Below are 25,218 nucleotides of genomic sequence, written 5' to 3' on the forward strand. Positions count from 1 at the left end.
CCATTCTCTGTCTCTATTCTTTGTAGAGCCTGTCTCGTCCCATCTTGTTTTCCTCGTGGATTGAGGGTGTAGGCGCTCCAGCTGAACAAGCATCATGAGGTTCTGGGCATCCTTTGTCATCTTGGTTCTTCTCACTCTCTGCTTAAAGCACAAGGCTGCTTCAATAAATGATGGTGAGTAGTATGGAGTATGAGGAGGAGAATGGGCAAGGGGAGTGGCCAGGGGTAAAAACGGAGCTCCCAGGAAGATTTCTCTTTCTAGATGGAGAATTCTCCTTCTCATTCAGTCTTGGTTTTTCCCTGATCTCATGATATGGGCATGATCTAGGGGAAGAGAGTAAGTTAACAATCTATAGATATTCTTCTTCTTCTTTTTTTAATCCTTACCTTCCATCTTGGAGTCAATACTGTATATTGGCTCCAAGGGAGAAGAGTGGTAAGGGCTAAGCAACGGGGGTTAAGTGACTTTCCCAGGGTCACACAGCTGGGAAGTGTCTGAGGCCAGATTTGAACCTGGGACCTCCCGTCTCTAGGCCTGGCTCTCAATCCACTGAGCTACCCAGCTGTCCCTGATATTCTTTAATATGAAAAAAGTAGGATCAGAGTCTTTTCCCCAATTATAAATTAATTATTGATCTCATTCCCTTTATTTCTTCATATTTATTTCCTTTGTAAGAAGCAAATGGGGACTGTAATGGTTAGAATGGGTTTGACAAATATAGAAATTAACTCTTAAGTCACAAGGCTGTTAATAGCTTTATTATAGCAAAGTAATGATAGCGAGAGAAGAAAACGCAGGAAGGAGATCTGTCTTAGAACCTCAGTCTCAAAAAAATCCAACAAACCAACCCAGCTTCCTGCAGGGTCTCACCTTATAAGCTGTTCCCTTCACCCACTAGCTCTCCTACGTCACCCTCCCCACCCAGGAACCAAATCACAGTTCCTCACTTAGCCTGGCATCACCCAGAGAGGCAATGCTTGTGGGATCAATTCACTGGTCACCGATTGACCCAAATTCAGAACAAATGGAAGGGAAGTCCAAGTCTCTGATTGATTAAATCAAAACCAAAATTCCCTTCTCACAATACTCAAGAGAGGAACTATTACAATAGGATACTTTTCAAGGAAACCGATTCTCGACATGGATGTGAACAGGATGAACTAATCCCCAACACAGGGAGGTCACAGAGTAGATTGGGAAACAAAATCCAACAAAATATTGTTGACCAGAAACATTCAACACAGCAAGATTGGAGAAAAGTTAAAAAACAAAGGTTTGGGCAAGAATTGATTATACTTTATTCAGAAAGTAGAGAGAGTGAATTGAAAGTCAAGAGATGACATCAGTAAGGAAAGGGTTCTTTTTAGATGGAAGTTTCTGCCCCGCATCAGTGAGGTAGGAGCATCCTGAAAGGAAGAGTCAAGACTAGAGAAAGTGGCCAGGGATTTAGGGCCTTCCAGAGGGACTTGGGTTTCCACCAGCATAGGAAGAAGTCTAGGATTAAGGGAAGTTTCCAGAGGTCATCATAATGGAAAGGGAGAGTAGAGGGGAGTTGGAGCCTGGGGAAGGGTAGTAGGAAAAGGTGTAGATGAGAGATTGAGGAGTGGCCTTTAGGGAAGGAGTTCTTTTTCGGCTTCTCCACTCTTTCTAGGTCACATATTCTTTGCCCTCCATACTTGGTGGAATCAAAAGGCTCAATGTATCTTATGATAATTCTTGTGCCTTGCTATCAGACCTTTATTCCCTAAAGTGGGCTCCTTATGTGGGGCCTCTCCTTTTCTCAAGATGTTCTTCATTATTGTTTTCCACTGACTCTTTGGGAACGAGCAAATTTCCACCGAGCCCTAATGGAAATAATAACTGCCTATAGCTGTTCTCTGCCAGAGGGTCTCAAGAAGAAATCTAATGATCAACAACACTCTATATAAAGGATTTATATAAAAAATTTACCTCCTTTTCTCTGCTCCCCACTGATAGACTACCGTACTCCCTCACTTTGTTCCTACTTACTAGGCTTTATCTCTCTTCAATAGTGAAGGGGCTTCATTTTGCATCAGTCCCTGGAACTCCATGTGGGACTTTTGTTGGGCTTAGAGCCCAGGGGTTCACCAAAAGTTTTATGGCTGGCATGGAAGCCACAAGTTGCCAGCTGCTGTGTCTGTTTGGATCTTTTGTCTCAGAGTCATTGTAAGAGACCCACAATAGGACACCTACCACACAGTTACTGTCACTACAATATCTAGGATGCTGAGAATGAAATAGGTCCCATCTGAGAAGATCAGATATAGATTCTGACCAGACCACCAGCTCACCTCTTCTTTTTTTTTACTCTTTTAAAAAAAGTTTAATTAATAAATTAATTAATTAATTTAGAATATTCTCCCACAGTTACATGATTCATGCTCTTTCCCTCCCCTCCTTCCACCCCCCTCCCGTAGCCAATGAGCAATTCTGCTGTAGCCCACATCTTCTACTCCCTAAGGTGGTCAGCAAGCCTGGATCCTAATCTAATCTCTACCACTATTGAACCTCTGAACCTCCCTCCCAAGTTTGGCTTTAGTGAATAGTCACTTGGATTGCTTGTTTGTCATCCCACCTCTCTGGTGTTTCTCCTTAGACATCTGCAAGCTTCCTAAAGACGAGGGGTACTGTCGAGCTCTTGTCTCTAGGTGGTATTATGACCATATGGCCAGATCATGTCAACATTTTTTCTATGGAGGCTGTGGAGGTAACAGCAACAACTTCAAAAGCAAAGTTGAATGCATGAAAAACTGCAGGAGATCTGGTAAGACTGAGAACTCTCTTGATACAATCAGGTCAGGGGGTATAGAGGGAGGTTTCTAAGTAATGATGGTAGAGAATATATTTACTTTTCCTCTTGCCCATGGTCAGAAGTGAGGCGTTGGGGTGGTGATATAGGATGAAAGCAATAGGTAGTACTGAAGGGGTTGGTCAAGGATTTAGTATCCTCCAAAGGGAGATAGTTTTTACCAGCATGAGAAGTCTATTTGGCTTAGGGGTTGTGGGAAGTCTCTGAGTCGCTTCTTGCCTACCTACCCAAGGATATTCCCTTACATTTGGATCCATTGTCTTTCTGGGCTCTCCCATCTCCTCTTCCCACATGAATGCAGGATTCCTTTTTAGTGCCTTCTCTTCACATGCCCAGGTGAAGGACATCTAGGGTCAAGAGCCTTGGAGTGGGAGCTGTTTGGAAAGGGAGTGAGCTAAGGGGCCAGAGGTGTGAGGTGTGGACTTGTAGGTCGATTGGTATCTAGGTGGCACAATGTCTGGATGCTGGAAGTTTGACTCCTCCAGAGGTCTTGTCATGAAACTAAGCCGAAAGCCAACTGTAACATGAATCTTCTTTTTGTTTCCTAGGTTAAGGAGAAGAAATCATGGTCATCCAATTCTCCTACTTCCCTAGGATCATTCTGGGCAATGGTTTCCCCAGCCTGCAATTCCTACTGGGTGCTGTTTCCTCCCTATTTCTGATCTCTCTTTTGGGTTCCCTCTCTTTAAAAGTTTCCTGAAATAAAGTGATTTATTCCCTAGTCATGTATCTTGTGAATTATTTTACCAGTAATAAGTCATCAAATTCTATTTCTTTTTTATTAATAGAATTGATTTACAAGAATCTCAGCCCCTCCCTGAATATGTATAGGTTATGTCTTTCATGTTTCCATTTTTCAGTTAATTCTCTGTAGGTAACATTCACAAATTATTCTTCAAGTATAAAGTCTGTAGCTGCATATAATATTCCCTTGGTTCTACTAATTTTGCTGTTCATTATCCCATGTAGTTCTTTCCAAGTTTTAAAAAAATTAACCTGCTCACTGTTTCTTCTGGTGCAGTAGTATTCCATCAAAATCATATATCACAATTTGTTTAGTGATGGGCATCCCCTCAATTTCCAGTTCTTTGTCACCACAAAGAGAGCTGCTATCAATATTTTGGAGCATATAGGTTCTTTTCTTTTTTCACTGATTTCTTTGGGAAGAATCTACACACAACCTTATAGTTCTCTGAGTGTAATTCCAAATTGCTCTCCAAAATTGGTTGAATCATTTCTCTGTTCCACCAACAATGTATTAGTGTTCCCACCTTTCCATATCTAGATTCTATGCCTATCAAAGATCTCAGAAGCTGAGTGTGGTCAAGAACCTGAGGTGCCCTGATGTCTGACCCATACCTGAACAAGAAAAACTCTACTCTATACTCACATTGCATTCAGGTTTGCTTGAAGAACTCTGATAAGAGAAAACTCACTAATAATAATAATAGTTAACCTTAAATCATGCTTACTACATGCCTGGCATTGTGCTAGTTGTTTTATAATTATCTCATTTGGTCCTTACAACAATCTTGGGAAGTAGGGGCTATTTTTATCCCCATTTTACATATGAAGAAAGGCAGGCAGAAGTTAAATAATTTGCAGAGGGTCACATGGCTAATTAATGTCTGAGACTAGATTTGAACTCATGTTTTTCTGACTTCAGGCACAATTCTCTATCCACTGAACCACCTAGCTGATTCTACTTTTGGATAACCAAAATGATCCTGAAGCTTTTCCTTATGTAGCCCATATAACTTCTGATAAGCTTTATTCCAATTTCTACTCTGATGGATAGATAGGTCTATAGTAAGTCTCAAGGGTCTGGAGGTACTAGACTCTAATGCCATTCACATGAGCCTCTACGAGTGGGCTTACCCCAAGATCACCACTTAAGAATCAGTTTATTCAGTCAATGTCCTTTAGAAAGGGTTTTATATTAACATATAAAACAAGAACAATTGGTATGAAATTACTTCCATCCTTCTATCACACACTTGTCCCCATTATATATAAAATCCAAGGAAAAGTTGCCTCCAGATTAGAGAGCCCAAGTGGAACTCAGAACTTCTATCTACTAGAAGTCCTTTTCTCCTATTTGTGGGTTATACCATTAGAGAGGGCTTACCATATCAAGGAGGGAGGGAGAGAATTTGGAACTCAAAAAAATGTTAAAAATAAGTTTTATCTGTAATTGGGGGAAAATATCAATTAAAATATTTTTAAAAAGGAGATACTGCTAGACTTGGTGTTTAAGATTTTCAAGACTTCTTGCCTTGTCAATCTATCTAGGCTAAAAATGGGATAGAGTGGTTTCAACTACATCTTTACATTTGCTTATTTATTATTTATTAAACCCTTACCTTTTGTCTTAAAATCAATACTGTATATTAGTCCCAAGGCAGAATTATGGCAAAGGCTAGCCAAAGGTGGTTAAGTGATTTACTAGGAAGTGTCTGAGATCAGATTTGAACCCAGGACCTCTGGTCTCTAGGCATAGCTCTCCATCTACTGCCCCCTTTATATCAAGGTAAATTTGAGTCTTTTCAGCTTCTTCCCGTTACTTCTAAATTTGCTTTTGGGGCCCAAGCAGAACAAGTCAAAGTCCCCTTCCAGAAGACAAGTCCTCTGATTCTTGATGATATGAATCCAAACTAAATATGTGAAATAGTCATGATGTCAATTAGGTGGACCCGGAATGGTGAGGTCTGGGCTCTCTGCCTCCAACCTAGGCACAGGACTTGAAACTCAACTATTTGATATATTTAAAGAAATTTAAATTTAATTTGTTTAATTTTAATTAATAGTTTTATTACATATAAAATAAAATTTAATAATAAAATTTAATTAATAAATGACATTTAATAATGACAACTTATGTTTCTTTGTCTGTCAAAAGTCAATAGGACAAGTGCTATCATCTACATTTCATAGTTGAGGAAATAGAAGCTCAGAGGAAAATGCTGAGACACCTGTTAACAGATGGACGACCTGATGTCCAGAAAGGGACCTGTCCTACCCAGTAAGTATAGCTAGATTGGCACCCAAGTCTTTGGACTCTAGGTCCAGTGGTTTTTTCTTTGCTCCAGGCTGCCTCTCATAATAATTCTGGCTAAAAAAAATGTCCCAATGGGAGATCCTCTTTTGAAATGCCAATATTCCTGGGTAGAGCACCATATTGAACTTTTCTCTGTCATTATCTACTTAGTGTGAATGTGCTTATTAGAGAATAGATTGCCACTAGTATCCTGTCTAATTCTAAAATTCTATGATTCTAGGAGATTCATGATACAGATTCACAGAAACTTAGAATGTCCAGATTAGATAAGGTTTAGAGGTTTCAGTGTTTGGAGTCAGCTCAAACAGGACAGTTTCCACGTGAACATTTATATCTCTGAAGCCAGGAAATACTGAAAATCAGGACTTGACTTATTGTTTTATTAATTATTTATGCTTAAGAAAGTACTGGAGAAAATGTCAATAATACAGATTAAACTTAAAAGCATGACTTCTGAAAATTGGAAACTGAAAGGTTGTCCCACTTGGAGAATGGATGAATAACTTTTGGTATATGGTTGGAATGAAAAACTGTTACATCATAAGGAATGATGAACAGGATGAGTTCAGAAAAACCTGGAAAGGTTTATATGAACTGATGCAAAGTGTAGTGAGCAGAACCAGTAGAACAATGTGTACGGTAACAGAAATAGTGTCCAATGATCTACTATGAAGGACTAAAGTATTACTAGTGAAGTAAGATAGCCTCAAGGGGCTCATGATGAAAATCTTATCCACAGTTAAAGAAGAAACTGTTGGAGCCTGAGTATATAGATCAAAGCATGCCATCTTGCATTATATTTCCATCATGAGATTTCTATCATGTGATATGTTTTTTTTCCTATCATGACATGAGCAATATGGAAAATGTATTATATGAAAATATTGGTGTAACCTATATCAGATTATTTAATGCCTTATGGTGAGGGGAGGGGAGGGAAAGAGAAAATCTGAATTTTAAAATGTCAAAAACAATCATCAAAAACTGTTTCTACATGTCACTGAAAAAAATGAAAAAAAAAAGTGTCACATATACTTTTTTATTTTGGAGAACTGGTTGTTACCAACTGTGTTTACCATCACACTCTTGCTTAAAGGTCAGCTCATTCTCTGATACCATACTTTTTGAAAAAGCTGTTTTGGCTCTTTATCTGCTGTGTTTATAGCTACTAGGGTTCTAATTGTGGAGACTTTTAATGGTAAATTGCCTGTTGGAGCTGGTTTGCCTCCAATCAGAATACTGAGCTTTGTTAGTTATTTCAGGCCTGAAATAGAATTTCTGTTATATTCTGTTACTTGCCAGTCTATGTTTAATCATAAAAGAGGTTAAAGCAATGAAAATTTAGCTTTAGCTACATTTTAAAAAATAAATTTTTATTGCCATCTTTTGTTTTTACATCTAAATATCTTCCAAGATCACTCTCCCTTCTCCCTCCCAGAGAACCATCCAATATGACAAAGAAGAGTGTCCAAAATATGGATGGTGAAGGATCTTGGGTCTATGTCATATACTGAACTATTAAAGGAATTGGGCATGTATAGCTTGAAGCTGAGAAGCTGAGTGGAAGGATGGGAGAAGGAGGCACGAAAGCTCTTTTCAATTATTTGAAGAACTTTGAGGTGAAGAAAGGATTTGGCTTGATCTGTTCGACTATGAAGGATACAACCAAGAATAATGGGGGAGGAGACTATAAAAGTCTCCAAGAAGTCAATTTAGCTTTGATGTGTACCTTGGAAGCTAGTGGGGTCCATCTCCTTGGGAGTCTTCAAGTGAAAACAGGATGACCACTTACTTATTGGGTACGTTACAGTGGGATGGTTAGAGAGGAATGGAAATAAAGGATCAGGTAATGGGGGACTAAGATTAAGGTTTGAATAATGATACTTTGGGGTCTGGAATGATTGGAATGGGGCCAATACGAACAGAGAGGAATTGGATTAATTATTGAGAAATGAATTTAGGGTTTTTTTTTTTATTCTCTATAGCAGTTTGACTTAGGATGGTATCCTAGGAGTTAGGCAGCTCATGTGAGAGAACCAGTGGGGAAAGCTGGTGGAATAGCATTTCTCTCCTATCTTTACAGGAAGCCAGAAGATAGGCCAAGGGAGAGGAAAAGGAAAGTAAGGAAAAGGAATAAGCATTTATACTGTACCTCCTGAAATATTGAAGCTGAAGCTTAACTGCTTTGGACACATAATGAAAAAATAGGGCTCATTGGAAGAGATCCTGATGTTGGAAAAGACTGAAGGCAAAAGGAGAAGGGGAGGGAGGGCAGAGGATGAGATAGATAGCTAGGTAGTGTCACAAGGACGATGAACATTAACTTGGACAGACTTCCAGAGAAAGTGGAGCATAGAAGGGTTTAGCTTGCTATGGTCCATGAGGTCACAAAGAGTTGGACACGACTGAACAACAATAATGATATTGTACTGGACAAGGTAGAATATGGGTTAGACAAAATGGATTGGACATCAAATGGGAAATGGCTAAACAAATTGTAGTATATGCTTGTGATGGAATACTATTGTGCTCTAAGAAATGGTGGGCAGGATGGTTTCAGAAAAACCTGGAAAGACTTACATAAACAGATGCAGAGGGAAATAAGAAGAACCAGGAAAATATTGTACACAATGGCAGCAATATTATAGGATTACCAACTGCAAAAGACCTAGCTATTTTCAGCAATATAATGATCCAGGACAATTTTGAAGGGCTTATGATAAAAAAAAATGCTATTTGCTTTGAGGAAGAACTGTTGAAGTCTGAATGCAGATCAAAGTATGCTATTTTTTACCTTATTTTATTTATGTTTTGGTTTTAAATGAGTATTCTCTTACAACAGTGATCAATTGTAAGATATGTTTTGCATGATCATACATGTATAACCCAGATCAAATGGTGGGGAATGGAAGAGAGAGAAGGAGGCAATTTTGATCTTATAATTTTGGAAAATGTATCTTAAATTGTATTATGTATAATTGGGAAAAGAAAATATTTTTAAAAAACCTGCCTGAACGATTGGACCAAAGAATTGCTTGGTGCTATCTTAGAATGAGATTTCTAGCAGAGGCCCCTAGGGATTTGTCCTTGTTCTTGTAGTGTTTAACATTTGTAAAGGAATAGATGACATGATTATCAGATTTTCATATGACATGAAGTGAAGAAGAATAACTAATGTGTGGAATTTCAGAATTAGTATTCCAAAAAGCTCCCTATAGACTAAACTAGTGAGCTGAATCTAATAAAATGAGGTTAAGTAGGAATATCTATCTATCTATCTATCTATCTATCTATCTATCTATCTATCTATCTATCTATCTATCTATCTATCATCTATCTATCTTCCCCCCTATATTTAAAATCAGAAGTTTAGCTGGAGAAATACAGAATGGAATGAAAGCGTTATAGACAGCAATTGATCTGAAGATCTAATGATTCTGGTGGTTTCCAAAGTCATTTTTGTGGGACATAGAGTCAAAAATGCAAACAATATTCTGCATGGATGGAGGCAGAGTGTCCAGAAGGACTATGATTTATCCTGATCAGATCTCCCCTGGGATATTTTAATTAGCACTGAGCACCTCAGGTAAAACATTGGCCTGCTGGATCATGTCCAGAGGAAGACACCTAGGAAGGAAGATAGTTAAACAGAATCATGGATGCTTCAAGTACTGAAGTAAATTTGATAACGTTCAACAGAATCAATTCATGGAAGTTACTTTTTATGCCAAAAGTAACAGATGAAATATCACTTCATTTTATGTCTTTTGCAATCTTGGGTGATTGTGAGTTTCATACTCTTTACAATCTGCGAATAGGTCATACATGGTGGGATCCGCCACAAAAGACTCATAAAAAGACAAAGGCAAATACTTGCATCTCTCCCAATCTGGACTATTTCCCCAACTGTACAGTAGAACTCATGAAGTGGGTGCCCAGGGAGGCAACAACAGGAAAGAACAGTTTCATGCTTAGAATACAGAGATAAGAAGGCAGTAAGAGCAGCTTGTAATTCCTGATATTTCAGGTCCTGGAAATCCTTTCTTTGTAGAGTACTCACTCAGCTTCCTTTATACTAAGCAGCTATGATGGCCAGCTTGTCCAGTTGACCTTCTGGGCTCTGCTCCTCATCATAATCAGCTCCCAGTTTCCAGGGCCAGATCCTTGAAGCTGTTTCTTACCTAGGGTGACAGTCTCTTAATATTTGTGTCTGTCTGGAGTGTACGGTCTGCTCTAGTCAGGAAGCAGAATCTCCTATTGGTCTAGTAGTTCTCTTGACCACTGGGAGTTGAATCATTGGTGGAGTGGGGAGGGAAGAAAACCCTTTCTTTCCCATCTCTATCCCTAGTAGCCCTTTGGTGCAAATACTGGCTATCTTCTGCTCCCAACTCTTGAACTTAGATCTGAACTCCTCAGTTGTTGAATGACTTACTTCTTTTATATATTGACTTAGGAGCACGACCAATTCTTTTTGACATCCATGATACATTTCCTGTGCTTTATCTGTTGCTTTCATTCAGTGGCCAAGGCCCTATAATCCTTAGAGGATGATTAAAGAACTTTTCCCACCTTGTTTTGAGGCCTCCTTTTCACCCTTTCCTCATATCTGAGGCAGCTGAGGTGGAGAAAACTCCCTTCCTTGAGCCTAAAACATGGATTGTTGTCCTTCATACTCAAAAAGAACTAAAATGATATCACTGGGTGATAGCTTTTGATTTGTTCATAAATTGGATTTAAATGAGGCAGAGTTGCATAAAACTTTCTCTTCTAGAGTCATCAGAGTCTATTAGCAAGACAAAAGTCAAGAGAGCTGCTGATGGGTTGGGATGTAGTGGATGACCTTGGGTCTAACCAAGCTCTAAGTGCAACTGTTTTTGTTGCTTGGCCATTGGAACAAATTATTCTCATCTACCCCTTCTACTGGGGAAAGTCTTCATATGCCTGGGGCAGATGCTCCCCTAAATCATGGATAGGTTTGAGACCTAACCTGCCTGCCAGGATGGTTTACCTTGCTGTGGCCACCAGGCATGCTACAGGTTCTCGGAGCGACAGGTGGGAGTTGGGTAGTAGGTGGACACCAAAGGAGGAAAGCAGCCACACCAGAAGTATTAGTCTTCCCTGAATACTTGGTATACCGCATGTGCCTAACTGATAAATTGATCATACTCAGAGCATTGTCTCTCAGTTTACCTTAATTTTCAAATGCAAAAAAGCTATTAAAGAAGTCATTTGTTAGGAAACTTGCTCAGGAACTTTCAAATTCATGGGATGAGCACTGAGATTTCAAGACTGGAAATATCTTTTTAGAAATAGGAAACAGGAAAGGTAGCCACAGACTGGAGGTCAAGTCTCACATTCACTTAGGCAAAGGCTTATAGCCAGCATTGTTGTGGATGGGAGAAAATTTCTCCTCTCTTAATAGAGATCCAAAGGAGGGCTAGCAGATTCCCAATGAACACATTCAAAAGAGGGAATGGGGAACTTTTCTATAGTTTTTATAGCTTTCTGAAAGGGTAGCTCTTCTTGGCTCAGGAGAAAGACATCTTCAACACAAACTTCAAGTCACAGAGACTAAGGAACCAACCAGAAGTTTCTGGTCCCATGTCTTTTAGCAAGATGCTAGCGCTCATCCCAATTCTATGAAAAATATTCCAGTCTAATCCTATCCACATGTAGTCTGAAAGTCTATTGCCATAGTAGCTTGGTAGCGTAGTGGATGGAGTGCTGGGCTTGGAGTCAGGAAGACTCATTTTTTCGAGTTCAAACCTGGTCTGAGATACTGGGTATGTGATGCTGGACAAGTCACTTAACCTTATTTGCCTCACTTTCCTCTTCTATAAGACCATCTGGAGAAGGGAATGTAATTGAAATTCTTAGGAGACAGTTTTCTTAATTTTAAAATAATTTATTAAGTGACAGGTCAGGACATTCTAATTATGGTCAAAGGATTTACTTGACTCTCCAAAGACCTCCAAAACTTTTGGCCTGGTACCTACATATACTTCTGGGCACTTATTATTTAGCTGCTCCTTTGAATACTAAAACAGTGTTAATTGATAACCAGCTAATTAAGATGTGGTCCATTAGCCCTTCCCCACACTGAAGGATGGACAGGTGACTTGTTTGCCATTTGCACAGGAAAAGAATTACCTCAAAATCTTCCTGGTAGCCAGAATCTCTGAAAGGACCACAGTCCTAAGGACAAAGAGAATGCGTTAATCTATAGACTGGATGGAGCCAGGTCCAAAACTTGGCTCAGGAATAATGCAAATATGAAAAATAAATTCTCGTAGAAATGGCAAATCATTCTGTTGTTTTTGCCAAGAAAACTCCCAAATAGAGTCATGAAGAGTTGGACACAGCTGAATGGCTTAACAACAAAACATTGTCATAATATATATTTTAGTCAACAAGTCTTTTTTTCTTTTTCTTCCTCCCTATTTTGGGCAGAAGAAATAGAGAAAGATTTTTAGTCAGCCAATGGTGAAGAACAATTAAATGTCTGAAAGGCTCTCATAAACAAGAGGGGTGGATTGGATACAATCTACTTGACTCAAGAAGGCAGAATTAGGACCAATGGATGGAAGTTGCAGAAAGGAAAATTTCAGCTTTGTTTAAGGAAAAGCCTCCATATGAAGGCTATCCAAAAAAATAGCATTGGTTTCCTCAGACCTCAGTGAGAGCCTCGTCTCCAGAGGTCTTTTACAATAGTTGGGATAAGAACTGATTGGAGATGTTTTAGAGAGGATTCTTGTTCAGTTATAGGTTGACTTAGATGACCTCCATAATCACATAAGTAATTATTAGAAGAGTTAAAATTGGAACACAAAATTAAATGATCTTTTCAATATATCATACTTGTTTTCCATAGGGTACCTTTCCTACTCTGCCCTCAGAGTTATAGGTAGGCCATCACCTTATGTCTCCCTCCAGCCACTGGTAGCTTATGTCTAGTGAAGCCTAGATTGAACCATCTTCCCTCTTGGATTGACTCAGACAAAACTCCAAATCAATCAGTTAACCAACATTTATTTTTATTTTTATTTAAACCCTTGCCTTCTGGTTCTGCTCCTTTCACTCTGCTTCGATTCTTGGAGGTCATTCCAGTTCACATGGAATTCCTCCAGTTTATTATTCCTTTGAGCACAATAGTATTTCATCACCAGCATATACCACAATTTCTTCAGCCATTCCCCAATTGACAGGCATACCCTCATTTTCCAGTTTTTCGACACCACAAAAAGTACGGCTATAAATATTTTTGTACATGTCTTTTTCCCTATGATCTCTTTGGGGTACAAACCCAACAATTGTATGGCTGGATCAAAGGGCAAGCAATCTTTTAGTGTTCTTTGGACATAGTTTCAAATTACCATCCAGAATGAGAACATTGTACACAGAGACTGATACACTGTGGTAAAATTGAATGTTATGGACTTCTGTACTAGCAGCAATGCAATGACCCAGGACAGTTCCGAGGAATTTATGGAAAAGATGCTACCCACATTCAGAGGAAGAACTGCAGGAGTGGAAACACAGAAGAAAAACAACTGCTTGAACACATGGATTGATGCAGACATGATTTGGGAAGTAAACTCCAAACAACTACCCTAGTCCAACTATCAAGAATATGGAAATAGGTCTTGATCAATGACACATGAAGAAACCAGTGGAAATGTGCGTCATCTATGGTGGGGGGAGGGTGAGTGGGGGAGAGAGTAAGAACATGAATCATGTAACCATGGAAAACTTTTTTCTAAAAAAAAAGGTATTAGGCATTAAATCCTAAAAAAAAATTTAAAACCTTACAGTACTATGTATTGGCTCCAAGGCAGAAGAGTGTAAGGGCTAGGAAATGGGAGTTAAGTGACTTGCCCAGGGTCACACAACTGGGAAGTGTCTGAGGCCAGATTTGAACCTAGGACCTCCTGTCTCTAGGCCGGGCTCTCATTCTACTGAGCTACCCAGCTGCCCCCATCAACCAACATTTATTAAGTTCCTATTATGTGTCAAATACCATACTAAGTGAATTTCAAAATAAATGTATTCCTAGTTTGAAATCTATTCAAATAGTCCTAGCTAAACATAGAATTAAAGGGTAATGAGTTCTTAGAACTTAAGAACTTTCTCTCTACCTAGGAAAAGAAACATTGATTGTGCTCTCCTGATTTTAGGGGTACAGTGACTAGTACCTCATTTCCATTTAGTCATTTAATTAGCTTTCACAAAGGAATATTTACTTTAAAAGTCCAGCAAGAACAAATATACAAACATTTCTACCAACTTCTTGGTTTCTGAGAAGGAGCGAGGGGCTCATAGTTTACTTTAGTTCCTACATAATAATCCCATCAAGTTTAGGTCCACCGCCCCATTGGTCAGGTTTTTTACACTTCTATTTCTCAGGGTTTCTCTACTGGCATGACTGTAATGTCTGCTTAAGATTCTGGTTTCCATTCTCCCTATGGCTCTTGGATCAGGGACAGACACTCTACCTCCTCACATTTAAAAACTATAAAGAAGAAATTAACCAGGTCAAAAGTCCAAGTCAGTTTCTCAGGTCCCCATAGTCTGTGGGAATGGGGGAGAGATGGTCCTCAGCCTTACCTTCACCACGAAGTGTTGGCTATTGTATGTAGAAGAGTCCTTTACCCTTAGTATTTCCAAAAGCGGATCACTGTGCTTAGTCAGGTAGTTTGAAATATGTAGACTGTGCCAGCTATAAAGGAAATGGAAAGAGGCTGCTCCCAAACCTCGGGTAGGCCAGTGTAGAATGTTCATGCATATTCTAGTTCTTCTGACTCAGAAAAGGTCCCCAGAGTTTCTCTTGTAGGTGACTATCTTTGGTGATCTTGAAGGTATCAATCTCCCGTTACAATTTTTATTTTTTAATGTTTATTTGAGTGGAAGAAGTGAAAGTGTAATAGAAATAATGCTTGTTAATTGGAAAAAAATTATATATTATACATATACTATATGTATGCATGTTTACATATAAATGATATATTATACATTTTTATAATCACATATATTATAATATGTATATGTGTATATTCATATAGCTAAATATATTTTTAAATATATGAAATATATTTTATAAACATTTATATATATAAATTAAAATATAGATTAGAAATGACCTGCAGCAGCTTGAGTTTTGAGCACCCTCTTGTGGTTCTATGCAGAGACTGCACCCTGAGTAGCTATTCCAGATGCAATTTTCTCTCTTTCTTTCTTTCTTTCTTTCTTTCTTTCTTTCTTTCTTTCTTTCTTTCTTTCTTTCTTTCTTTCTTTCATGTATTGGGTTCAAAGCAGAAGAGTGCTAGACAATGGGGCTTAAGTGACTTGTCTAGGGTCACACAGCCAGGACGTGTCTGAAGCCAAATTTGAACCTAGGACCTCCCATCTCTAGGTGTGACTCTCAATCCATTGAGCTACCCAGCTCCACCCTTTTTCTTTTTTTTCTTAAACCTTTACCTTCTGTCTTAGAATCAATACTAAGTAGTAGTTTCAAGGTAGGAGAGTGGTAAGGGCTAGGCTACTGGGGTTAAGTGACTTGCCCAGGGTCATCCAGCTAGGAAGTATCTGAGGTCAAATTTAAATGGAAGAATCTCTTCTCCAGGCCTGACATTTTATCAGCTGAGCCATATAGCTATGCCTCTAGATGCATTTTTTTCATAAAAAAAACAAAACCACCAACCTCCTGCCCTTCCCTTCCATCTTAGAATCAACACTGTATATTGGTTCCAAGGCAGAAGAGTAGTAAGGACTAGGTAAAGGGGGGAAGTGATTTGCCCAGGGTCACATAGCTAAGAAGTAACTGAGATCAGATTTGAACCTAAGACCTAGTTTTTCTAACATTTCATTCACTTCCCTTATTTCTTTCTTTATTTTTTGGCTCGATTTGGCTAGTTCTGAAAGGGGAATGTTGAGATCTCCTACTAATATGACCTTACTATCTATTTCCTTCTTAAGCTCCTTTAATTTCTCCTTTAGAAACCTAGATGCTATGCCATTTGATGCATAAATGTTTAGTAATGATATTACTTCATTGTTTATAGTACCCTTTAGCAGAATGTAATTTCCTTTCTTATCTCTTTTAATCAGATCAGTTTCTACTTTAGCTTTGTCTAGTATCATGATTGCTACTCCTGCTTTTTTTGAGTTTAGATGATGCATAATACATTCTGCTCCAGCTTTTTACTTTTAATGTGTGTGTCACCCTGCTTCAAATGTGTTTTTTGTGAACAACATATAGTAGGATTCTGGTTTTTAGACCACTTTGCTATCTGCTTCTGTTTTATAGATGAGTTCATTCCATTCACATCCAGTGTTGTGATTACTAACTGTGTATTGCCCTCCATCATATTATTCCCTTTAGTTCCTGCTCTATTCCCTTTCACTCTGTTCCTTCTCACCAGTATTTTGCTTTTTGTTGCCCCTCCCCACTTTTCCCTCCCTTCAATTATCTCCCCTTTCTTTTGTCTTATTTCCCTTCTACTTCTCTGTAAGGTAAGATAGAATTCTATACCCCTCTGAGGATACTTGTTTTTCCCTCTCTGAACCAGTAAAGTTTAAGCATTGCCCATCACCACCCTTACCCTCCCCTCTCTATAATGATATTTCACACCTCTTTATGTTATATAATTTACCCCATTCTATCTCTCTCTTCCCTTTTCTCTCAGTGCAACCATCTTTTACCCCTTGATTTTTTACATGTCATTCACATGCATACATATCACACATACATATCATTTCATATCATCACATTTACACACATATCATTTTATAGTATCATATACATCATATCATTATAATCAACTTACCTCCTCACCCTCTTTCTGAGCAAATTCCTTCTATCTTTTCTACTACTAAGAGTAATTTTTGAGAGTTTTAGATATTCTCTTTCCATGTAGACATATAAACATTTTGACCTTGATGCCTCCCTGAAATTTTATCTTTATTATTTACCTTTTTGGGGCTTCTCTTGTGTCTCATGCTTGGACTCTACATTTTTTGTTTAGAATGTCCATTTTTTCCCCCTGAAAGAATATACTTAGTTTTGCTGGATAGGTGACTCTGGGTTGTAAACCAAAATCTTTTGCCTTCCTGAATATCATATTTCATGCCTTTTTATCCTTTAATGTAGAAGCTGCTAGGTCCTGTGTGATCCTGATTGTAGCTCCATGGTATTTGAATGGTTTCTTTTTGATTGTTTCTGGAGGCTCTAGCCTCAAGGAGGCCTCTCTTCTTAGAGGAGGCCTTGTGGCTAGAAGCCCTGTTTAATTAACCTCTGTGCCCCTCTGCTGGGGCCTCTGAAGCCTCCCTGGTCCGGGCCTCTGTTCCAGGCCAGAGTTTCTCTCTCTCATTTTCCCTACCTTCAACCTTCCTAATTGTAAATCAACCAACATAAAAGTCATCCTGATTTGGGTCTCTTTATTTTTGGAATCAAGTAATCGATCCCTGGTGACCAGACTTTAAATATCCAGTCCAACCATAATCTTTCCCATTTTCCCCTTTTAGAGTGCATGTGGAGGAGCAAAATGGACCTTTGATGGACAGTAGCTAGAGGCCCATAATGGCAGCTGCAGATTAGATTTTTATTTTCATTGATTCTCTTAGTATTCTTAACCCTTTGTTCCTCTAGATGAATTTTGTTGTTATTTTTTCTAGTTTTACAAAGTAATTCTTTGATAGTTTGGTATGTCACTGAATAAATAAATGAACTTAGAAAGCATTATCATTCTTTCCCTTTTGGCTTGTCTTAGCCATGAGCAATAAATATTTCTCCAATTATTTAGATCTGATTTAGAGTGTTTTGTAATTATGTTCATATAGTTCCTATGTGTGTCTTGGTGGGTAGACACCCAAGTATTTCATAGTATTTGTAGTTATTTTTAAATGGAGTTTTTCTTCTTTTTGCTGGATTTTTGTTGGTAAATATAGAAATGCTGATGATTTGTGGAGAGGATCTTTTTGAACTTAAGTGTGACATTTTATTTATCCTTATTCGATTTCATTTAAAAATATATCCAGTCCAATGCTCTTACTTTAGGATCTTTTAGGATCATAGGTTTATTTCATATTTCATTTATCCCCATTCTATCTTTCTTCATCCCATTGAATTTTATTCTATTTCATTCTACCTCATATCATCTAATCTAGGTCCACATATCCAGCCAAACCTGTTCTACATCATTCCATTCCATTTTATTCAATTTTGTTCCTAAAAATTATCATTCAGAGTATGTCAGTGGTTACTGAAAAAGGAGATGATTAAAATTTTACCTGAAGGAGAAAGTTAGGACTGGTGAACCAGAGAAGATGACTGATTCTTCCTAAAATAAAAAAAATGGGGGGCAGCTGGGTAGCTCAGTGGATTGAGAGCCAGGCCTAGAGATGGGAGGTCCTAGGTTCAAGTCTGGCCTCAGCCACTTCCCAGCTGTGTGACCCTGGGCAAGTCACTTGACCCCCATTGCCCACCCTTACCACTCTTCCACCTAGGAGCCAATACACAGAAGTTGAGGGTTTAAAAAAAAATTGGTTAGGATCCCAGGGAGGAGCAGTGGACCTAGGGACAATCATTGTTTAACTGGTATTTTTTTCAACCTCAAAAGAAAACATTTGTTAAATTTCATATTGTCTGATGAAGTCTAATAAAGTTTGGACCCTGATGTGTTTGTTCATTGAATTGTCATTCAGTTGTTTTCAGTTGTATCTGACTCATCATGACCTCATTTAGAATTTTCTTGGCAAAGATATTGGAGTGTTTTACCATTTCCTTCCCCAGCAGATTAAGGCAAACAGAGTTAAAGTGATTTACCTAGGGTCATCCAGCTAGTAAAGCCTGATTTGAATTCGGGTTTTGTTGACTTCAAGCCCAGCTCTCTATCCACTGTACCAGCTGGTATGTCGTCTCCTCATTTTTGTGTTATTACAATGATGATGAGGTCAGAAGAGAAGCCTTACAGAAGTCAGAGGAAGAAGTGTCCAGCAGAGACTTAGCTCCTAAGGGCTCTAGTTCCTACTAGTTGGCTAGTTTCAGGGTCCGGGTGAAGCTGGGGACTTGTGATCGAATCCTATTCTCCCCTGAGCAACTCACCATAAACCATTTATGCTGTGTAATTGCTTATTTGGAAAAAGACAGCATGGCATAGTGAATGGGTTATTGGTCTTGGAGTGGGGAAGACCTAGATTCAAATCCTGCCTCAGACCCTAACTATTCACCATGAAACTTGATCTCACTTTGCCTCACTTTCCTCATCTGAAAAATGAGGGGTTTGGATTTCCTGGTTTCCAAGGTCCCTTCTAGATCTAAATCTATTGGTTTTATGATAATTTATTAAATGTTTATAGGGTGGAGAAGCAGGTTTCCTGTAGACCAGACCAAACTGGATTTGAGTACCTAGACAAAGACAACCAGAAAAATGGATTTCTTATAGAGACCTTATCTAAGTTGAGTCATCTAGACTGTGAAATGGGTGCCTGAATCCTCTCACCTGTGTATGTTGTAGCTCAACCCAGCCTTAGGAATTAGAAGGATTATGGATTTAATAGTATTGAGCTAAGAGGATTTTGCCATTACCGACTCATCCAGAGGACCTGGATGGAAGACAACATGCTTCCAATTGTAGCCCCATCTCAAGAGGCCAATGGAAAGCGACAATAAAAGTACAATTTTAGATCAAATAAAAATGTCCTTTGATACGTGTCCTATTTAAAGGACGCTGTGTTCCCTTCATGTACTTCTTCTGATGGGTTGAGGAAGTCTTGTTCTTTAGAAAGGGCCCATTGCCAAGAAGGCAAAGTTTCTTAGAAGATTGTCAATGATGCAAAACCCCATCCCCTGCTTCACTCTACCTAAACCTTCTCTCTTCCTCTTATTGCCAATCAAGTCACCCATTGGGTTGATAGTACAATTGTACACTCCTCCTGAGAAGCACCATGATGCTGTGGGTCTTCTTCACCTTGGTGTTGTCCATTCACTGCTCAGAGCTGAGGACTACTACAAAACAAATAGGTGGGTATAGGGAATTGGTGTCTGAGGAAGAGATTGGACATAGGGAGAGACCTGGTTGAACCCAGAGATGGATTTGTCTCTCCATATAGAGCACCAAAGGCAGCTAAGTGGTGCAATGGATAGAGCTCTGGGCCTGCAGTCAGGAAGACTCATTTTCCTGAGTTCAAATTTGACCTCATACCCTTACAAACCGAGTGACTCTGGGCAAAGCACTTCACCTGTTTGCCTCAGTTTCCTCATCTGTAAAATAAGCTAGAGAAGGAAGTGGCAAAAATTCTAGTCTATTAGCCAAGAAAACTCCAAATGTTTTCATAAAGAACTTCAAATATGACTGAATAACAATGGAACATTGATCCCCTCAAAGAATTCTCTGCCCCAACCTGCTCAGCTAATTAGGCAGTTCCTTAAAAAAAAACACCCTTACTTTCTGTCTTAATAATAACTCTAAGACAGAAGGGCAAGGACTAGCAAATAGAGTTAAGTGACTTGCCCAGGGATATACAGCTAGTATGTGTCTGAGACCAGATTTGAACTCGGGAAGATGAGTCCTCCTGACTCCAGACATAGTGGCTGTCTAACCTCCACTGGTAGATCTTTGCAGAGGAGGAATTCACAACTTCCTCAGGCAGTGGACACTTTTGGAAAACTAAGGGTTAGGAGAAATGTCCTTTTTGGGGCATCTAAATCTGACTTGGTAGTTTTAAGCCATTTCTCTTAGGAGTACCTTGCTAGATTCTCTTCCGCATGGCAACCCTTTGAATATGAGAAGATCTCTATCTCATCCCCCTGAGTCCTGATCAATCTAAGCATTCCCAGGGATTTCAAAGAATTCTCACATCTTTTCCAGGCCCTTCACCATGATGGCCCCTTCTCATTTCAATTTCCTTTAAAAATACCATGCCTTGGGGGAAGCTGGGTAATTCAGTGCATTGAGAGCCAGGCCTAGAGATGGGAGGTCCTAGGTTCAAATCTGGCCTCAGACACTTCCTAGCTGTGTGACCCTGGGCAAGTCACTTAACCACCACTACCTAGCCTTAACACTCTCCTGCCTTAGAACCAATACACGGTATTGATTCTAAGACAGAAAGTAAGAGTTAAAAAAAATGCCATGCCTGGCACTGACCACAAAATTGTAGATGTTGTTTGACTAAGACAGAGACTTTTTAATGAGTAGACTCAAGAATATATTCATTTATTTTTGTTCCATCTCATGCCATTGGATTGCATCTTCTCCCAAAGAAGCGATAAAAAAAGAGAACCTGTGATCTTTCACATCATCATGAAATTTATGTACATGAAATCTTTGAAATTGAGGATTAGGTATTCTGGGATCCTAGATCTGGGTATGGGATGGACCTTTGAGGCTATCTAGTCAAATCAACTCAACGCATAGATGAGGAAACAGGCCAAGAATCTTGCCTCACCTCATGCAAATAGTAAGTATCAGAAGTAGTATTTGAGCCCATTTATTTATTTAGGAGCCAGTAGGTGGTACTGTGGAGAGAATACTGGGTTTGCAGTTAGGAAGACTTGAGTTCAAATGTGATCTCAAATACTTGTTAGCTGTGTGACCCTGGGTAAGTCACAACTCCTATTTTTCTCGATTTCCTTATCTGTAAAATGGGGATAATAACAGCCCCATCTCCCATCTCTTAAGGCTGTTGTGAGGATCAAATAAAAGTAATACTTGTAAAGTGCTTTGCATGTAAATGCTGATGATGATTATATCTGCTATGCTCACCTCTGTGGCGTCCCTCTTTAGACATATGCCAATTGCCTGAAGACCAGGGTCCCTGCCGAGGTTTTCTTGCTAGGTGGTTTTTCAACAAGAAGAACAAAAGATGTGAGGCGATCGTCTTCGGAGGCTGTGGAGGCAACGCCAACATCTTCAAAACCAAATTGCAATGTATGATAGCTTGCAGCAATAAAGGTAAGGCTGAGAGTTCTTTTGGCATCTGGATCTAGTTTTTTTTCCTGGCTAGGAGGACAGCCTTAGATATTTCTCCTGTGATACCTTACTTTGCCTAAAATTCCTCCAAAGTCGCCAGTTCACTGGATTGCCAAAACTGTCCTTTGAAAATGCAATTGGGCAGGGGTGGTGGTGGTGGTAGTGGGCATGGGCGTTGGAGGGGGAAGACTTCCTAGTCATTCTTGCCTTAGTATGAATTTTTTTTCACCATAGATTTTCCCCTGTGGATTGTTCTTCCAAAAGGGCGCTGGGTGGTGTAATGTTGGTGGGTTTGGGGGATAGGATTAGATGCTTAATTAGGGTCAGTAACAGAAGATTAAACTGTTTTGGGAAGGCCAACCAAGTTCAATGCAGGCAGAGCCAAACACTGAGATGATTCATACAGACCACTAAGATATTAAATAAAAGTTGGTTTAATTAACAAGGGAAAGGTTAGAAGGGATTTGGATAAACTTAATTCCTGATAGCAACTACCTAAGCCCCCCAGATCTAAATATCTCTTCACAGAGATTGCTTCAGAGTGATTTTCTGACTCTATTCTTCTCCTCACTACCTAAATTCCCAATTCCAGTTCTTGTCTAAACTAACACTAAACCCCACTTTGCTGATTTTAAGGAAAGGGGCTGTGAAAGCCTGACAAGGCCCAAAGAATGTCCAAGATCCAAAAGGATCTAGGCCTGGTCTCACAATCAGATGCCAGATGTCTCAGGAACACCACAGGAACTCAATAGATGTCAATCAGCCAGCAGGGAAACAGGATAACAGAGCAGCAGGTAGGATGGGAAGATAAGGTAGAAAATAGTTACAGGGAAAATAGCCAAAACCCCAGAGAGAAAGACACAGCTCCAGCTCCAACTGTCTCTTAGAAATAGCTCAGCACTCTCCTGCAGAATCCCAGAATCTTGTATTCTGCTGCCCATGCCTCTGCCCTCTGCAAACTTACACACTTTCCTCCTGAACTTAACTTTTCCTTATAACAGTGGAGGCAGGAGAGAAAGGGAAATGATTTAAAGACTGGGGGACTTTAGATTTTGCATGCAAGTTCTTTGTATGACCTTAAGAAAACCAGAGGGGTCTAGAAAGAACCCCACCTGAGGGAACATGGGGGATAATAGTAGGTAAGGTAGAATGACAAAAAGGGAAGGGAGAATGGGCTCAGGACACATTTTGGCTTTTTCAAATCTGAAAGGATTTGTGGACATCTACTGGGTACAAGACAACGGGTGTCTCCATTGTTCTAGGGGGCAGAGTGGTGGATAACACAGGAATTCTAAAGCTGTGTCCTGGTTACATTTAGCCTTGGGAACTATAAGAAGCTCTTAAGTAGTATCTCATGCCCCTTCCCAGATCTAGGGTGTCTTCTTACCCATTCTCCCTCTAGCTTTTTACCAGGTGGGCATCCCTGGATTCAACTTCAGTATCTGTGTCTACATGCCACAGGGAAAGATTTGTAGCCCTTACTGTGGCAAGCAGTAACCACTGTCCCCAGGGAAGGATCTAGAAATTGGGGGTAGAGGGCAGGGGCAAGAAACTGTCTGTCTCTTACCAAGGTGGACCCTCCTAGGATTGGATAGGGGGAGTAGGTGGGATGTCAGAGGGATTTTGGGGTTTTCATGGCTGGGTGACACATAACAGTGGACATAGCATCAGAAGCCATGATGCCCAACATCTCACTTGGATCTGCCTGAGAGAAATTCATCTACCCAGATCCAAGAACCTGAACCTGGAGCTGATTCCACTCTGGAGATCTTTCCTCTGCTTGTTCTACCTGTCTTGTCAACTAGTCCCCAGGATGCTCCTCTTCTTTTCTTTTCTTTCCTTTTTTTAAACCTTTACCTTCTGACTTGGAATCAATATTTTATTTTTGTTTTAAAAATATTTTCTATGTTTACATATTTAATTTTCTTTCCCTTCCCTCTTCCCTCCTCCCCCCCCCCCAGATCCAATAAGAACTTCCATTGGGTTGTACAAATGTTATCTCTTGGTACCTATTTCCATATTATTCATTTTTGCAATACAGCAATCTTTTAAAACCAAAACCCCAAATCATATATGCATATAAACAAATGATAAATCATTTGTTTTTCTTCTGGGTTTCTACTCCCAACAGCTCTTTCTCTTGATATGGATAGCATTTTTTCTCATAAGTTTCTTAGGATTGTCTTATAGTAGCAAAGTCCATTACATTGGATTGTTCCACAATGTTTCAGTTTCTGTGTACAATATTCTCTTGGCTCTGCTCATTTTCTCTGCATCAGTTCCTGGAGGTCTTCCCAGTTCATATAGAAATCCTCCAGTTCATTATTACTTATAGTACAATATTATTCAGTCACCATCATATACCATAATTTGTTCAGCCGTTCCCCAATTGAGAGACCCCCCCTATTTTCCAATTTTTTGTTACCACAAAGAGTGTGGCTATGAATATTTTTGTACATCTTGGAATCAATATTTAGTACTGTTCCAAGGCAGAACAGTGGTGAAGATTTGTACAGTTGGGGTTAAGAGACTTGTCCAGGGTCACACAGGTAAGAAGTGTCTGAGGCTGGATTTGAATCCAGGACCTCCCATCTATAGGCCTGGTTTTCTATCCACTGAGCCACCTAGCTGTCCCTTCTGTGACTTTTAACCCAAAAACTCTGTTCTTCATCTTCATCATGGCCTCTAATCCCTTAAGTCCTTAGTTCTTTCTGAGGCCATCTCTCCTACACTCCTCCTTTCCCCATCTTGATCCCTTGGTGGACCAGTTCAACTCTACACTGTCCTCTTCTCTTAGGTCCCTTGTCTTTTTATGATCAGCTTGGATCACTGCCATGGTTCAGTCCTGAATTACTCCCACCATTCATTACTGCCTTTCCTTATGCTCATTGACTGCTAAACAAAAGTGGAGAAAATAGCAACACTATACTGATTGGATCCATTACAATTATGTCATATTTGTCCTCACTGTAGCAAAGGCAGCCCTTTTGACACCTGTCTAATTGCCTGTCCATCCCACTCTCCAGCTGCTTTTTTCCCAACTTTCTCATTTTTCTGCAAACCTCACATTAGCTCCCCTTGCCCCAGCACTCTCAGTTGACAGCCTTATTTCATATTGCATTGATGAAATGGAGGCTCTTCACCATTAGTTCTTGCCTCCTTATCTTGTGTCACTCAGATGCCTTGTGCTTCTTTCCTCACATTTATCCCTGTCTCACATTATCCGATGGCCTTACTTCTTACCAAGGCTAACCCTCTAACCATATACCCAACAGAGCCTTTTCCATCCTGTCTTCTCCAGTGGATTGCTTCTTCCATTACTTCTCACTAATCTTCAATACTTCCTTGTCTACCAGCTGCTTCCT

General features: G+C 39.5%; 1 protein-coding gene across 1 annotated transcript; it reads left to right on the forward strand.

Annotated features, from left to right (window-relative positions):
- The first annotated feature begins 94 nt into the window (after positions 1–94).
- On the forward strand, positions 95–23,350 carry LOC123233199 (BPTI/Kunitz domain-containing protein-like). Its single transcript, XM_044659350.1, has 4 exons — positions 95–173; positions 2,618–2,785; positions 21,668–21,835; positions 23,256–23,350. Exons 1-4 carry the CDS (start codon positions 95–97, stop codon positions 23,348–23,350), a joined length of 510 nt encoding a protein of 169 aa, XP_044515285.1.
- Positions 23,351–25,218: the final 1,868 nt, after the last annotated feature.

This window comes from Gracilinanus agilis, chromosome 2 (genome assembly GCF_016433145.1).
Source record: "Gracilinanus agilis isolate LMUSP501 chromosome 2, AgileGrace, whole genome shotgun sequence".
NCBI classification, from domain to species: Eukaryota; Metazoa; Chordata; class Mammalia; order Didelphimorphia; family Didelphidae; genus Gracilinanus; species Gracilinanus agilis.